This window comes from Glycine max, chromosome 8 (genome assembly GCF_000004515.6).
Source record: "Glycine max cultivar Williams 82 chromosome 8, Glycine_max_v4.0, whole genome shotgun sequence".
NCBI classification, from domain to species: Eukaryota; Viridiplantae; Streptophyta; class Magnoliopsida; order Fabales; family Fabaceae; genus Glycine; species Glycine max.
The window spans coordinates 43,431,207-43,448,084 of NC_038244.2; the positions used below are offsets into that span (position 1 = coordinate 43,431,207).

A 16,878-nucleotide genomic window follows, 5' to 3' on the forward strand; every position below is an offset into this window, starting at 1 on the left:
CTTACAAAAATGGAAAAAAAACAAAGTAAAATGATCTTATATATAACGATGGAGGTTGTATGAAACAAATATAAACTTGTTATTAGAGGTTTGTTGATTAAGTAAAAAAAATGTCTTTATTTTGGAATATTTTTTTATTTAGATTGATTATGATTATTTTTTACAATCTTTTAATTTGTATATTATATTCATGTATATATGGCGACGAGTGTCATAGCAAAAATGAAATGTAGTAGATATGTATGATGTAATAAATGTCAGCTGTTTTTTTTTAAGTTCACCCCCTTATTTTTTTCAATTTTTTTTAGCAAATTATCCTTTAAGGAAACAAATTTCCATTGTGTTATAGGGGTATGACTTCAAAAATACAATGGAAAATATATTTCTGCCGTGTTATTCTTTTTGTAATAATTTAAAAGTAATCAAATTAAAACACATTTTCGTTAAAAAATTAACACAGTAAAGAAGTGCTCTGCTTATATTTCATATGAAATACACTGAAACTTATTTCTATTGTATATTTAATTATATCTAAAATATTAGTATATGTTACTTCTAAATTATTTAAGATTATGCTTATTCAGAAAAATGTCCACCGGAAGAACAACATAGTTCCCTAGCCTGTGTGGCTAAACCTACAAATCACCAAAACTAGATATATGAACTTTTGAAGAAAAGGTCAAAAAATTTGAGCTTCTCTATCTCTTGCAAGTACTGTGCATAAAGGGTGAAATGTTCTCTGACTCTTAATATTTTAAATTTATTTATATATTTAAATCATCTTTATTGATTTAGTATAAAATAACTTTATAAATTAAAAATAATTTAGTATATATTTTAATAGAAAATATATTCTAAATATTTTTACAATATTTTAAAAATGTATATGTTAAGGTAAATTGATATTAAATTATATAAATGTTAGCACGAGAGGAGAAGGGCAATATAATAATGAGATCTCTAAAATAAATCGTGTAATTTATTTTATATTTTAACATGAGAGAGGAGTACTGTAATAATATGCGTGAGGAGACTGTAATTTACTTTAATAATATAAATTAAATGGATTAATCTGTATATTTTAATATAAGAGGAAAAAACATTGTAATATATATTCACAAATCAAGAGGTGAGAATGTAATTTACTAAAAAAAAATATTTATACATATCATATTTAATTTGTAATTTCCCATTGACTATCATTAATTATTAGTTTATTACTAATTGAATAGTGTAGGACAATAAATTTTGTTTGAAAAGTCAACAACAAAAACTTCCCTAAAGCTAAGAGTTTTGCCTATACATTTTGAAAAATTATCAAAAACAAAAATCCACTTACTATAAGTAAGACCCTGCTATGAATATGGTTGATAAAAACTTCAACAACAAAGTTGCACACAAAATTTAAGAAAAGATGCAAGAGAAGAAAGTTACTATTGCTCTTCTCATGCTTGTTCTAGTTGCTGGCATGGGGGTAACAACAACACTCAGTGAAAATCAAGCATGTGCCAGTGGGGATGCTCAAGTGTTACTTGAACGTTGTTTTGCTTATTTGCTAGGTGAAGTTCCAGATGGACCACTTCCTTGGTGCTGTGAAGGAGTGTCAGCAGTGTTTCAACTCTCCAAAACCCCTCAACGCAGAAGAGATGTTTGTCACTGTCTGAAACGGGACACAGCCGTTTTCCATTTTGATCCTGAAAAATTGAAAATGCTTCCTCAAGACTGCAAAATTACCTCTCGATTTTCTCTTGACCCAAGACAGAATTGTAACTCGTAAGCCGATCGACTTACATACTTTTATAGAAAATAGGTTATGTAGTGATACTGTCATTATATTATCATTTAATCATAAATCAATTTATATCCTAGATTTATTGATTTTTACAACAATTTATAAACTGATACTTTTAACATCAATTTTTTCTAATCTTGTTTTTCTCATGTTGCAGGATTCCATGATGCTTCAACTAAGATGATCAATTGGATGAATAAATTCAGGTATAGAAATAAATGTGTGCAGAACATATATAGGATATATGATCCGAAGAGCCATGAATTTTTAGTTCTCCATCAAAACAAATGCTGGACTAATGTCTCTCTCTCTATATTAACTAATGAATAAAAATCAATTGTATCAGAATGGATAGTCATGTATATATAAGCAGATGATATATACAAGATAAAATTAAATAATGTCAGAAGTGAAATTTAGGACAGTAATACATCTATATAGCTTTTATCTAAAAAATAATCAATATCGAATTTGTCTCACAATTAAACCATTAAACTTTGAATTAGTATCTTGAGCAGTTTTGTCATGCATCAGTCTGTTTTCGAAAACATTCGTTAAAAATTCTTAATTATTGAGTAGATTTTTCTAAATGTCTAAAACAGGATACATTTTTTTTTTATTCTGGAAAGGTGCGGCTTCCTCAAGACTGCAACATTACCTGTGACTATTTTCCTATTGACATTGGAGAGAGTTGTAGCTAGTAATTAATTGCCTCTCATATATATACGTTTAACTTAACTTCCTCGACTTAGTTTTTTTCTAATCTTATTTTGCTCAAGTACATGTGTTCCATAATGCTTCAAGAAGAAAAAGTATGTACGAATATTACTATATCTTACTTGACATTTAAAGAGAAAAATGTAGATACGTACGTTATAAAGAAATTATAGGTGTTAATAGAGTGTTAATTGAGCGGATTCTGATTTGAAAGTCGAGTTTTATGAATTGGAATTGTTAGTTGCATGGTTGTGAAACATTTACTTGGTATGAGGTTGACACGTTTTCGGATCAGAGAACATATGTCTCGTCGTGTGTATAGGAAGATGGTTTTATCCCGTTGGTGGTGGGTGTCGGTTGTGGAGTTGTTGGTATTTTTTATAAGGGATGATATTTTATTGGCAGTCAAATATATTAGTAACTTCAGATGGCTGGTTCGTGAGTCATAGGCTGATTATGTTACACTCTGATGGGAGATTATCTTTATTTGTGTGTATTTTTATCATAAATAAAAAATGATAAATATTAATTAATGTTTTTTTAGATATTGGGTAAAAAGAATTAAAAAATTTATTAAAATACACAACATTATATTATTGATGTTTTATTATGCTTTTATATGATCTTTGCAATAGTTTTTTTTTAATCAATTTTATAACGGAATTAGTTAACAAGACTCCTAAAAAATAACCTCTATACTCAGCAGGTGGATATACTTTGGTGGGTTAGATCAATATTGTAAAACTATCTTGTACTTGGATTGATACTCCTGGTGCCTTTTGAATGAGTTTCTCTTTTGCTAAGGAAAAAAATAACACAAGTTGGGATGAATTATTGCATATTGCAAGTAGATTATGAAATCACTGAATTTCGGCATCGTTTTCTTCTCCTTTAATATGTAGGTTTTATATATAACCAAGAACCAGAAATCACCAAATCACATGTTCTTCACTGTTTATATAGTTTTTACTGCCATTACTCATCAGGATACATAACTAGTGTGAAGAAAACCAAAATCTCAGCATCTTGCGTTTTTTCCATTGGTAAAAATTACAACATCATATCTATGCTTCAAAACCTGAATTCAAAGTAAAATGATCTCGAAGCGAGGAACAACAATCTGCCTAATATGTTTCGGCTATGAGAATCCATTGAGGCTGAGATTTTTAAAGCTTCCCAAACTTTGGACTATGTATATATGTCCATTCACTTTTATCTGTTATTGGGCTAGGGATTGCAATATACCAAAGTTGCTATGCCACTTCCAAACTTGGGTCTCTATATATAATTTTGTAGTGTTCCAAAATGAATTCAGCTCCAACTAGTGGAATCAATACTGAGTATATAGTTCATCAATTTTGCTTCTCTAGCTAGTTAAGTAATGAGAGGGCGAGCCCTGGTGCAGCGGTAAAGTTGTGCCTTGGTGACCTGTTAGTCATGGGTTCGAATCAGGAAACAGCCTCTTTGCATATGCAAGGGTAAGGCTGCGTACAATATCCCTCCCCCATATCTTCGCATAGCGAAGAACCTCTGGGCAATGGGGTACGCTAGTTTAGCTAGTTAAGTAATGAATCTCAACTTCCTGCTTCTTAAAACTTTTGTTTATTAAGCTCACTTACAACTGTCAAAACAGCATCTGACAAACTGTGGATTGAAAAGGAAAAGAAAACATACAAGTGAAAAGAGCCAATGTCGAATTAAGTGAATGATTACAAGTCACAAAAAACTTTAGAGCAAAGATATGTTTAACTGTTATTAACAACTCCATATTATACCACATTACTTATTTTGGGGCACAATTATACCAAGATTATATTTTACTATTCTCATAATAATATGTATTAACTTTAAAGTTATTAGTAACTTTAACGTTAACTATTATATTACTATAGTGATTATTATGATACTAAGTACTAACCATGCTACTGATGTACAAAAGTAACATGAAAGAATATATCCACATGGCACAAGACCAACCATTAATCCAGAGTCGTCTAGCCTTGAAGGGAGCTACCGTCCCAATCAATCATTCTCTCAAATTTAGATTTGGTGTAGTAGTAGGTTTTCGTCAAGATCAAAGTTTTTACATTTTTTATTTTATGTTTTTTTTAACGAAGAGGGGAAAAGCATATTATAAAATCTAAAGCATATGATGTTGTGCTAGAAACCAATCTATGAGTTTGGTTAATTAGCACAACCACTTTTAAACCAGCACAGTTGACAATCACAAAACGGCTCTAACCTGGCACTGTGGCTACTAATCATTTGCATTATAAATAATTTTGGAGGAATGGAATCCAAAGGAAGCAAATCTTGCAAATGAGCTTGATCCAAGTTTAAACTTCATTGTTTTGTTTTATTGCTTGTGATATCATGGTTTACACACACAAGGAATCTCAGCTTACACGTATCAATGTTTTGTATCCAAATGGATGCACTGTATTGGTTCACCACATTATTACTCTACGCCTCACATGTGATGGTCCCACCACCAGCTGGTCTCTTATATATGAGATTTTTCACTACAAGATTTCTCTAATTCCGGTGATTGAGGGGAAGTATATATACAATATATTTATCCCAACCCCATCATGATTTCATTTAAAAAATAATGCGAGAGAACACTCTTAAGTACAAAAAGGGTAAAAGGGTATGTACAAATTTATAAATTAATCGTTCAGTCTTAAATGATTAAGTGAATTAATTACAATATATTTAGTGAGAATTGCTTGAACGCAAGTAATTGTTGTAATCGGAGTTTTAGTTTGTGTTTGTTTTACACAAATCATGCATTTCAAAATATGTTGAACAAAATTTTGCGGGATGGAATTTAAGCATTAATGTGAAAGCAAATAAATATCGTAAAAGTTGAAGTTATTAATGTGAAAAAAAAAAATTGTGTATCACATAGGTTTAACTCAATTGAACCGTGTGTGAATTATTGTATGCGACTCGTATGTATAAATTTATAGTACAAATTATGCGACTTTTCTTTAATTGTAAGGATAAATATACTCTACTAAAATCCTTGGTTTGGTTGCTTAAAAAAACATTTTTGGTTCTGGGAAAATTATTTTACATCCCAATAAGGTGGTATAAAACAAAAATTCCCCTCTCAATAAAGGGAAATTAAGTAGGGAAGTCTTTTAGTTTTTTAAATTATATAATTTTTCAAATATAAAAAAAATAACAAATAATTTTATGTTAAAAATAATGTAATATAAAGGTTTAAGTTTTCTATTTGAATTTAATTTTAAATAATATAATAATTTTAATACATTTTTTTCATTTCTTCCTTCAATCGTTTAAATAAGTGAATAGAATATTTTCTATTTTTTTAGAGGTTTTTCTTATTTCTATTCATTTAAGTGAGTGGATAAAAAATATCTATTTCCTTTTGTTATATATCATTACTGTTCATTCAAATTGCATATCATTTTTATTCCTTTTTTTATTTCTATCATTTTTACTTCTTTTCTTTTCTATTCCACTCCTCATTCAAATAAAGTGTAGTTTATTTAAAAAAAAAAAAAACACACAATTTTTTTTCTAGCTTTCTAACATAGTTTTTATTTGAAAAAAAATCTTTCAAATAATTTAAAGTATTTATTTTCTTATAATATTGTTCTAAATGAAATTTTCAAAAAAAAAATAACATTTCCAATATTATTATTATACCTAGAGTACCCTTTCAGATGTTCCAAAATTCTAGTTTTGATATCATGTGAACTGTCCTGCTTCATACATTAAAAATCCCAGTTACATAATCAGCCAGATCATAATAAACCTACATTCCACCTCCAAAACCAATGAAATCATGCCATTTTGATTATTTCCTTTGTCCCCTACTAGATAGTGGACACCACCACATCAGTACAAAAAATGAAGAGAGAAAAAAAAACCCTAAATTGATTATGTTTGTTATAATAAACAGTTTAATATTTAGTTTTAATTATAAATTTACTGAATTTTTTTAAAACCAAAAAATATTTTTTTATTATAAACAATCTTATTCAATTCACCCATTAATCTACATGCTTGATGATAACTTAGTGATATATTTCGTATTTACAGTTTATTCATAGCCTTTTTCCTTAAACATTTTTAATCTTTATAATTCCTTCAATTGCTCTTTTCCTTTTTTAATTTATCAGTAATCACATTTTTTATTTTGCTATTTTTTCTTCCTATTTTCCCTTTATTCGATGCTATTATATAACCTCAAATAAATGTAAAAAAACTATTTTTCCAATTACAAGTGATAATCAAAATATGTTTATATTTCTTTCTGGTGGTCTAGACTATATGTATATATCTTTTTTTTCAACTACTTATCGTTAGTTATATGTAAAATAGTTCAAATTCAAGATCATTAAACTAAAATGATATTATATCATGAATTGATTCATTATTCATGTAGTTGATCGACTTTATTAATTTGTTAAACCTGTTTAAGCTAAACCGCGAGACATATGTCCACACTTATATTTGCTCATACTTCTCTATCTTATTTTTATATATATTTCTATCCATCGTTGTCTCCATTACAAAAATTCCTTCGTCCATCGCCACCCAAGCTATTTATTTAGCTCTTCCTAACTCCCCACACGCCACAACCATTCCATCCTCCAATGAACGACGCTACCGCCGCCACCCCCGCCACGGCGCTGTTAGATCGCCGTGGCAAGTACAACCGCAGCGTCTCCCACGTGAACGACGAGTTCCACACGTTCCGCTCGTACCTCCGGTGGATGTGCGTGGACCAGTCCAACAACTTCACCGCCGCACTCTCCTGGTCCCTGTTCCTCCTCCTAGCCCTCGCCGTCCCCGCCGCGTCGCACTTCCTCCTCGCCTGCCCCGACTGCGACGCCCGCCACTCCCGCCCCTACGACGCCGTGGTGCAGCTCTCCCTCACCTCCGTCTCCGCCCTCTCCTTCCTCTGCCTCGCCGGCTTCGTCCGCAAGTACGGACTCCGAAGGTTCCTCTTCTTCGATAAGCTCTGCGATGAGAGCGAGACCGTTAGAACCAACTACATGGCGCAGCTCAATGTATGTCACTCTTCATCCTTATTCCTTAATTCCATTTTTTTTTGCTTCTAATTATATTCCCCATACTTGAAAGTTGCTTTAATGTTTGATGTTCAAATTCCTAATTATGTTATGTTAAGGGATGCTTTCTGTATTTGTAGTTTTTTTAAGCTGTGTTTGGATGAATTTGCATAATGAAGGAATGAGTTCGATTCCAAAGCATCCAGAAACGAATTTCTTTTAGGAAAAAAAAAAACGCTTTTACTGTACAGTTTTTATTCTAGAGTCTTTGTAAAACGAGTGATATTAAATAGGAAGCTCATGCATAAGCTAAAATATTTTCTTTATATGTCCTTTTCCTAAAAATATTTCTACAAAAGTTTACTAAAATTTACCATTTTTTTCGTCTCTGAAATGTTCTTATCACATTATACATGCATCTCTTTTATCTCTGATCTCTAGCTATCGTCGATCAAGAGATTTGATTCATCTATTGTCTTTGCTACCTTTTATAATTTTAAAAATTAGTTTAAAGTAGGAGTTTGTTTTGCATCAAAACTCACTAATAAATAAAACAGTACTGGTAAGTTGTTTTTGAAAAATGTTATTTTCTTTTAAAAATAAATAAAAAAATTAAATTAATTAATATTTCTTAATTTTCAAAATAAAAAAGTCAAAATAACTTTAAACTTTTTTTACTTTTAAATTTGATTATTTAATTTATATCCTTTATTGGCTCATCTCGTATGTAAAATAAATAACGTCTCGCATGTAAAATTAATATAAAAAAGAATTAATATGTAAATATAGTGCTACTCTTATTAGTTGAGTTTTCTACGTACTCTGATCTTTAAATACGAGAGTTTGTTTATCTTTTAAGAGTTAATGATGTATAGTTGTTTTATAAATGATATTTATTAATTAATTTAACATCCTAATGATGATTTTTATTTAATCATACGTCATTATAATGTTTGTTTTTCTTTTGGGTTACTCTTGTTGTTTATCTTTGTCCCGACGAAGTCGAGGAAATAGAAACTTGTCTTTTTTTTTTATATTATTATTTTGCTTTTGGCTTCTCAGTGGAAATTTGAATTGGTGATCACGTATTCCAGTGTGTGAAACACCTCTTCATTTCCCAGCCACAAGAAAATATTGACGATCAATAATGGAAATTGCTTGTGGAACTTCAACATCAAGACAGCTTGAAAAAGAATATGATTTCCGATTTTAAGCTTTGATTCAAGGAAACAACAGCTTTAAGTCTTAGCTATTATAACCTCATAACCTGAAATCTGAGTTATATATAGAAATTATTATATATTATTCGGAGCTTCAAGAACACAAGACATGTTCTGGAATAGTAATGTTTCAGTTTCTATATATCCATGATTTAGATTAAAATTTGGTATTAAATATTGATGATCCCTTTTTGTTGGATAACCTCATCCCATATACCTATTAAAGTACCTAAATCACGTACACTAGAACAATCTATGGTACTGATTCTCAACTAAAAAATAGACGAGAAAAAGCATTCATCAACTTTTTGTTCTCTAAGTGCACATTCTTGTCTCTTGAACCATCTTTTTACACTACACTATGATCCCCATATGTATGATAAGAATTTGATCAATCTTTTTGCGGACACATCACAACATTTTTTTAATATTTGCACACCAACAAACAAGGAAAATACTTTATGCACCTCACACATTAATAGCAAGTAACAAAAATCAGTATAAATAAGATAAAAACAGATAAAACTAAATTTAAAAAAAAAAAAGGTAAATATAAAGTGATTTTTTAATTTTGTGTGTGGAAATTGGAATGCAGAGGTCAGTGAAGATCCTTTCGGTGTTTGTGGGGCCATGTTTTGTGGCCGAGTGTGCATACAAGATATGGTGGTACGCATCCGGAGCCTCACAGATCCCCTTCTTAGGAAACGTGTACGTGAGCGATGCGGTGGCGTGCATACTGGAACTGTGGTCCTGGCTGTACCGAACCACGGTGATCTTCCTAGTGTGCGTTCTGTTCCGTTTGATCTGCCACCTCCAGATCCTGCGGCTGCGCGACTTCGCGAGATTCTTCCACGTGGACTCCGATGTGGCGTCGGTGATGACGGAGCACCTTAGGATTAGGAGGCACCTGCGAATCATAAGCCACAGGTTCCGCGCGTTCATCCTACTCGCGCTTTTATTGGTCACCGGAAGCCAGCTGGCGTGCTTGCTTGTTACAACTAAACATACGCAAGATATGAATATTTACAAAACCGGTGAACTTGCGGTATGTCCCTCCCTACCCTTACCTTTTCTTTTTATAAAAAAAAATAATTGTTTTTTTTACTGCTTAAAAAAATTTATTAAATATAGAACTTATTTAATACTATTAATACCATGTTAGTGAATGGTAGGCATGGGAGTTTATTTGTATGTCTAATGTGTTTTTTCTTTTCTTGAGTATCACTTTCATACATTTTTTTGTCAAGAAAAAAAAATTGATGCATTGTAAGTGAAATTTTTTTTATATATTATCAAATAATAAAAATTTATTTTCACTTTAAATTTTAATGACTTTTAATCATATGACAATTTATTATTAATTATAATGTAGAATTCCTTTGCACTATTAGGATATATATTCTAATTTTTTTCTGTTCTATTGAATTTCATAAAAAAAATTCTTATATTTTGATGATTACTTGATTCAATTTATTAGTTGATCAAAAATAAACTAGCATGGTTAATTACATTAGTTAGTTAACAAATTTTCAGGAGTATGGTTGTTTTTTTTAAAAAGAATTTAATTTAAATATAATGACAGTATATATATATATATATATATATATATATATATATATATATATCGACAAGATTTTTAATTAGTTGAAAAAAGATATTTAGAATGATTTTTAATTAGTTGAAAGTATTACAAAATGCATTAAAATTAAATTATTTTTAATTGAGATATTTACAAATAAATCTAAAAAAATGTAAAGTGTATACGCTTCAACTTTTAATAAGAGACGAAAATTTATCAAAATACTCATCAATACATTTATTCCTTCCTTTTTTTTCTATTTTTTTATTTCAAAATTTTAATTATGATATATTATTATTATTGTAATTAATGTTATACTCGTAATATCTAATGATATCATTTAATGATATTATTAATGAATACAAATGTTAAAATATTTTATACTAATAGTGGATGAAGTTGATATTTTTTTATTTTCTTTCTTTAAATCGTTCTACAAACGTACACATGTACGGACCGACCTCTTAGCTGTTCATACAAAATTTCGTTAAGTTCAGCAAATAAATTTTATGTGATTGAAATCATTTGAAGTAAGATGAAGACGTGTCCAATTTGATGCAACTGTCACTTCCTCCATGTTCCCTCGGCCAAGTTAGACATTATCTTATTCATTTCATGTTCCTTCCTATATCTAGTTCATAAAATAATACCGAAAAAGACAAGAACAAAACATGAACAGAAGAACATTTGGTAATCGATGGAAACATGGACCCAATTTCATTGATAGGTATTACTCAATTGGTTAAGTAAGTATCGCAAATTAAATTTTTTATTAATTTAATTCAATCTTATAAAACCGACTTATAAAATAAGTATTTCTCCTCACTTATATAATTTATTTCGATCCTATATAGAATTTTAACATGTTTTATTTTTTCTTATGATTATTCAGAAACTTTTAACACATTCTTTCATTTAGACAGACATGACTATAATAAAATATATGATTGATTCTTTTATTTAGACTGACTACAATAAAATATATGATTGATCCCTCTGTTTAGATAGACATGAATACAATAAAATATATGATTGATTAAGATATATGAATTATTATAAATTTGATGGTCTCTATTTTCAAGTTCTCCTTATTAAACAAAAAAGACCTAACTTGGTGGAGGGTTTTATTAATTTTGTGCAGCTGTGCTCAGTTACACTCCTTTCTGCGTTGTGCATCTTGTTGCGTAGTGCGACGAAGATAACACACAAAGCACAAGCGATCACGGGGCTTGCTGCCAAGTGGCACGTTTGCGCGACGTTGGATTCTTTTGATGGAGTTGTAACGGAAGGTGAGACACCAATGGCTCCTCAAAGTTCCCATGAAACAGTGTTTCCTAATGTGGGAACGGATGGGGAATCAGAGACTGATGAAGCTGGTGATGAAGAAGATGAAATTGACACTACCAAGTTAATCCCATCCTATGCTTATAGCACCATCTCATATCAAAAGCGACAAGCTCTTGGTAACTACTTCAATTCATTTCTCACACACCCATTATATTTTCTTAACTACATACATGTCTAGAAATTTCACTTGAGAAGTAAGAAATCATCATTGAAATGTGTAACTTATTATAAAGATAAAACTTAGATCCAATCTTTTAGATGTTTTTAGTACTATTCTCTAATTAGAATTGAAACTAATTGAAGTAAATTTTCAATTCTGATTAGAAAACAATAGCAAAAACACAAAACTATATCTAAGTTTTAGGCCCTAAGTTTTATCCAAACTATAATTACTCTCTTTTTTTAGACTAAAACATCATATATATATATATATATATATATATATATATATATATATATATATTCCTATTTTAGAAAATCATAATTTGTACACACTTGGTGTAAAACTGGAAAATAGTTTTAGTGTCATGTAATGATGCGTTAACGTACACCAAAATTAAGCTTTTCTGAATTGGAGAATTAACCCATATTTGGATATAGCTCAATTTTTTTTAAAAAAATGTATTTTTGAAAACCTTTAGGAAATTAGAAAACGATTATTTATATAAAATAGATTAAACTAATTCAAATATGCATCTATCTTTTGAGGAATAGCCCATCCTTGCCTTAATGCTTCGGCCCTTGTTTTAGTTAGATTTTAATTAGTGAAGGTAAACAATAAGAAAATAAAAGACTAATGTATTATTATACTATACAGGTCCCCCCACCCAACAAATTGTCAAGTACTAATATTTTTTTATTTAAAAGAATATACTATTTAATGAATAATCATACGATGATTATCATGAATGTTTATTTACTCACGTTATACCCTATCTTTGACGTTTTTTTGCAGTAAATTACTTTGAGAATAACAGGGCAGGGATTACAGTATATGGATTCATGTTGGATAGGAGCACACTCCACACAATATTTGGCATTGAAATGTCGCTTGTTCTTTGGCTGCTTGGGAAAACCATAGGCTTCTCTTGAAGAATCTTATTTGATTTCATTATTATAATTTATCAATCAGGGCACAGAAAAGAAAAAGATAGCTTGTGAATCATGTTTGATATTGTTCCCAATTGCCAACTGCACGCGGTTTCAATTGGATGAGAAGTTAATAGTGCATTTTGTTTGTTTTTTCTATTTTTATTTGTATTTTTAATTAATTATTTTATAATAACTCTTATTTTATTTTATTTTATTTACAAAAAATAAAGTAAAAATAACATCATCTCTGTAATTATGTACCAAAATATACCAATCAAAATAAAAATAAGAAACAAATCAAAGACATCTTATGCCATCATATTATGGTGTGATGGCTGTTAAAAAGGCACAGCACTTTTCAATAAAACTGCTGCATGTGAATCCGTAACTCGTTTTTGTAGCATACTATTTTCCTAAAAAAAATTAAAGGGCAAAAATCTAGATAGAATTTTGCTTTGAAAGCTCGTCTCTTAAATTTTCACATCCACTTTCAAGGGTATGGCTGTGCCAAAGTGGTTAATTAGCATGCTGCGGCATCCAACAAGTTAGAATTAGTCCTATTGCATAGATATCACAGCTGATTATGTCTGTATTAAAAAGTAAATCATTCTTTTGCCATACATCAAACTCAGTTCTGGAATCACAGATAGTTGCAAAGAATAATTTGCGTTATAATTTATGAAATACTTACCGTACATAATGTTGTAAAATATGTCTTAAATTGATAACAATAAATGTCTTAAATTTATAATTTTTTTAAAAAAATTATCATTATCATTATTACTTTTTTACTTTTAATTGTTTTTTCAATACATTGTCTCTTTTCTCACTTCTTTTAAGCAATAATGTGTCTGGATGAAGGAATTTTAAATTCTGAGAAATTTTAAATATTTCAATTGAATTTTTTTTTATTTTCAAGATTTTGTGTTTGGATAAAAAAAAATTAAAATTGTGAGGGTGAAAGAAAATGAATGCAAAGAAAAGAAAAGATATGATTAATGTACTTATAAAGAAAATCGGGACACGGTGACGTCTTCGCCGTATGATGGGTAGCGACGGTTGCTCCATGACTAACAAGTGCAGTCCTACATGTCTCCCTATATCCACACCCAATTGATGTTCCACGAACTCAGTATTATTCGAGAACTTTGAGTGAAAGAGAGAATGAATATTATAAAAAAAATACGCGAACATTTTGAAAAATTCTTTTATCAAGAAAAAAATTTCAATTTCTCACATTTTAGAAGAAAATTAAAATTCCACATTTTTAGTTATTCAAAATTCTGTTTTAAAATTTCAAAAATTTAAATTCTTTATTAAAAAATATCCAAACAATTAATTTTAGATTACAAAAATTTAAATTCTCTAATAAATTACTTTTCTCAATTAAAATTTTCTATTCAAACATACTCTAAAAGTATTTTTAGACTAAAAATAATTAATATGGGTCTTATAATAAAAACAAATATCATTTTAAAATTTAGTCTTATGAATAGAAACTGAGGGAATAAAAGGAGGGAATAAAAGATATTACCCTTACCCAAGCTATGCAATACAACGTAAGAAAAAATAGTCTTATCCCACCTGATAAGGTTGAATACATGGATCATATCATGTTTTTAGACTCAATTAAAAACCAAGTTATCAAGGATATTATTTACTAACGGTGATCGATTAATCACGAGAATCCAAAATTAAACGCAACAGCCATTAATTATGCAACTCCCGGAATATAAGACACTGTCACATTATACACTTAGAAAACATCATTCTAAATCTTAAAACAACTCAAACTAATTAACTTCATTCTTCCAATCACGGAATACTCAATGGATCACAAACGTCAAGGAACTTAGTGCATTATGAAGCACAATTAATCAACTGTATAGTATGCAAAGAAACAAGATGTCGTCAACTATATATTTCAAAACGAAAATTCTAACCATTTTCAAAAGGAAAAATATCAAATTCTAAGGCTCCACTGTTGTCACCTGTTGCCATTCCCCATCAACTGCTTCCTTCCACAATGTCACATTGTTGTTCCCATCAGCCACAGCCAATATGTTTCCTGTCAATGACCATGAGACCCTCCAAACAGGGGTGTTGAAATCATTCAAAACCTTGCCTTCCCACTGATCCCCCTCTTTCGCCACGGTCCATATAATCACTTTACCGTCCTGTGATGCGCTAGCAATGGTAGATTTAGGGAGCCCTAAATTGGGTGCCCAAGCAACATCTCGAACCCAATCCGTGTGCATCTGAAGAGCAGGGAAGCAGTCCATCTTCCAGAGTCCATTGTTTAGCTTCCATACCTTCACAGTATTATCACAACCACCAGAGCACAGCTTCTGTACTGGATCAAGCAACCCTGCACCGACAAGGGCTCCGGGTGCCATCGATGGCGCCCATGACACCGAAGTGACACCAACTGGATGAGCCTGATCAATTCTCACAGTGTCCCAGCCACCGTCTGCTCTTGCAGTCAGAACAGATATATTCCCATCAGACGAGCCACAAGCCAAGCAAAGACCCAACTCGTGAGGCGCCCAAGCAACCGAATTCACAGATGACTTGTGGTCATCAAACACATGAGCTTGAGTCCATTCATTTTGGTTGCCCTCCTTCCAAACAATGACACGACCATCATAGGAACACGATGCAAGTAGAGAACCAAACTTAGGGTGAGCCCACGCCACTTGCCAAACAGGTCCTTGGTGACCAGTCAATGTTGCGAGATGCTGAGAGGCCGTATTACTCACCCCAATTATCTTAATTGTGTGATCTGATGAAGCCGTGGCCAGCCTCTTACCATAGTAATCCATTGCAACATCATGGACCGTGTCTTGATGACCCGTTTCAACTTTCTGAGAAGGCATATTTCTGCTATCAACACACACCATGCAAACAGTTAGTTCCAAACAACCATTTGCAAATGACACTAACTGACCTAAATTTAAACAAAACCAAACTAAACACTCGGTTAACTAGTCACTACCAATGTTAATAAGGAAAAACAAATCTCAAATAAAACATAACTAAGGATCAACAAAAGCATAAGCATAAGAATCAATACAAAATACATAAATATATTAATATTATTCAAGTAAACAACTATTCAAGCTTGCTTCTGGAAAAAAAAACTATTCAAGCTTCAAACAACAATTAACTAAACATAATTATGAATCCATCAACAAAAACATAATATACCCAAAAGAAAAACCCCATACATACTCAGATGAAAAGCTGGAAACCAAGGCAAAGGTTTTTAATTATACACAAAATTTCACCGAATTTCGCATCGAAAAAAGTGAAACGACAATTTGTGCGAATCTTGACCGGTAAAAGATCACTGAATCGTGAGCAATTCGCAAAATTGAAAACACCAAAGCCCAAAAATAGGGAAAAACATTTTTCTTTGAAAAAAAAAAAAACAAAAGCATTTAGCGTAAAAAATTGGGGAAAATCACGCAACGGAGTTTAAATGAGAAAATTGTCCCTAAAAGACAATGATAGATTTCTAATGAAAAGGGAGAATCGTGAAATAGGTACGAAATCTGAAGATCTAAGTTGAAATTAAAACAGATCGAGAGAGAGGATAGAGAAGGAACCTGAGAAGAAGAAGGACGAGAAAGTGAGGGAACCAAAGGCGGTGGCCGGAGCGGTTGCCGGAGCGGCGTCGACGCTGGCGCGAGATGGACTCGCCGGTGAGTATAAGATGAGATCTAACGATTGAGAAACAGATAAACTGAAAAGATGAGAGTAGAGAAAAAAAAGAAATGTTACCGTTTTGTTCTTTTGTTTTGTTTTTATGGGCTCTCACTGTCATAATTTTTGGGCTTGCTGGCCCAGTTAAGCCAACCCATCACTTTAAGCCCAACCACATTCGTTGAGCTTCTAGACCCAAACAAAAGACTCATGCAAAAAATAAAAACTAAAGCACACACCATATTCAACTATAAAACAAAATTGCTTTCTTACCAAAGATGATCATGAAACACTATAAAACAACACAAACGGTTGATGCAGTGATATAAGATTTGACTGCGTTCACATGTATGAGAATGATCTATTTAGTGAGAGAAC

The 16,878-nt window shown here is 31.1% G+C and overlaps 3 protein-coding genes across 4 annotated transcripts; 2 read left to right on the plus strand and 1 right to left on the minus strand.

Moving 5' to 3' along the window:
• Positions 1–1,338: 1,338 nt before the first annotated feature.
• LOC102665323 (non-specific lipid-transfer protein 1) lies at positions 1,339–2,193 on the plus strand. The gene is made up of 2 exons (XM_006586039.4): positions 1,339–1,773; positions 1,950–2,193. Exons 1-2 carry the CDS (start codon positions 1,415–1,417, stop codon positions 1,957–1,959), a joined length of 369 nt encoding a protein of 122 aa, XP_006586102.1. The 5' UTR covers positions 1,339–1,414; the 3' UTR covers positions 1,960–2,193.
• A 4,756-nt stretch (positions 2,194–6,949) lies between these two features.
• LOC100806904 (uncharacterized) lies at positions 6,950–13,004 on the plus strand. Its single transcript, XM_003530715.4, has 4 exons — positions 6,950–7,557; positions 9,373–9,822; positions 11,498–11,819; positions 12,659–13,004. Exons 1-4 carry the CDS (start codon positions 7,141–7,143, stop codon positions 12,793–12,795), a joined length of 1,326 nt encoding a protein of 441 aa, XP_003530763.1. The 5' UTR covers positions 6,950–7,140; the 3' UTR covers positions 12,796–13,004.
• A 1,450-nt stretch (positions 13,005–14,454) lies between these two features.
• On the minus strand, positions 14,455–16,571 carry LOC100798414 (protein transport protein SEC13 homolog B-like). 2 transcript variants are annotated; one of them, NM_001317658.2, is made up of 2 exons: positions 16,404–16,556; positions 14,455–15,675 (listed from the first exon to the last, which is right to left on the minus strand). In NM_001317658.2, the coding sequence occupies exon 2, from the start codon at positions 15,669–15,671 to the stop codon at positions 14,766–14,768; it is 906 nt and encodes a 301-aa protein (NP_001304587.2). In that variant the 5' UTR covers positions 15,672–15,675; positions 16,404–16,556; the 3' UTR covers positions 14,455–14,765. The 2 variants fall into 2 exon arrangements, with proteins under 2 accessions (NP_001304587.2, XP_006586103.2); XM_006586040.4 differs by having other exon boundaries at positions 14,574–15,678; positions 16,404–16,571.
• Between the last annotated feature and the right edge of the window lie 307 nt (positions 16,572–16,878).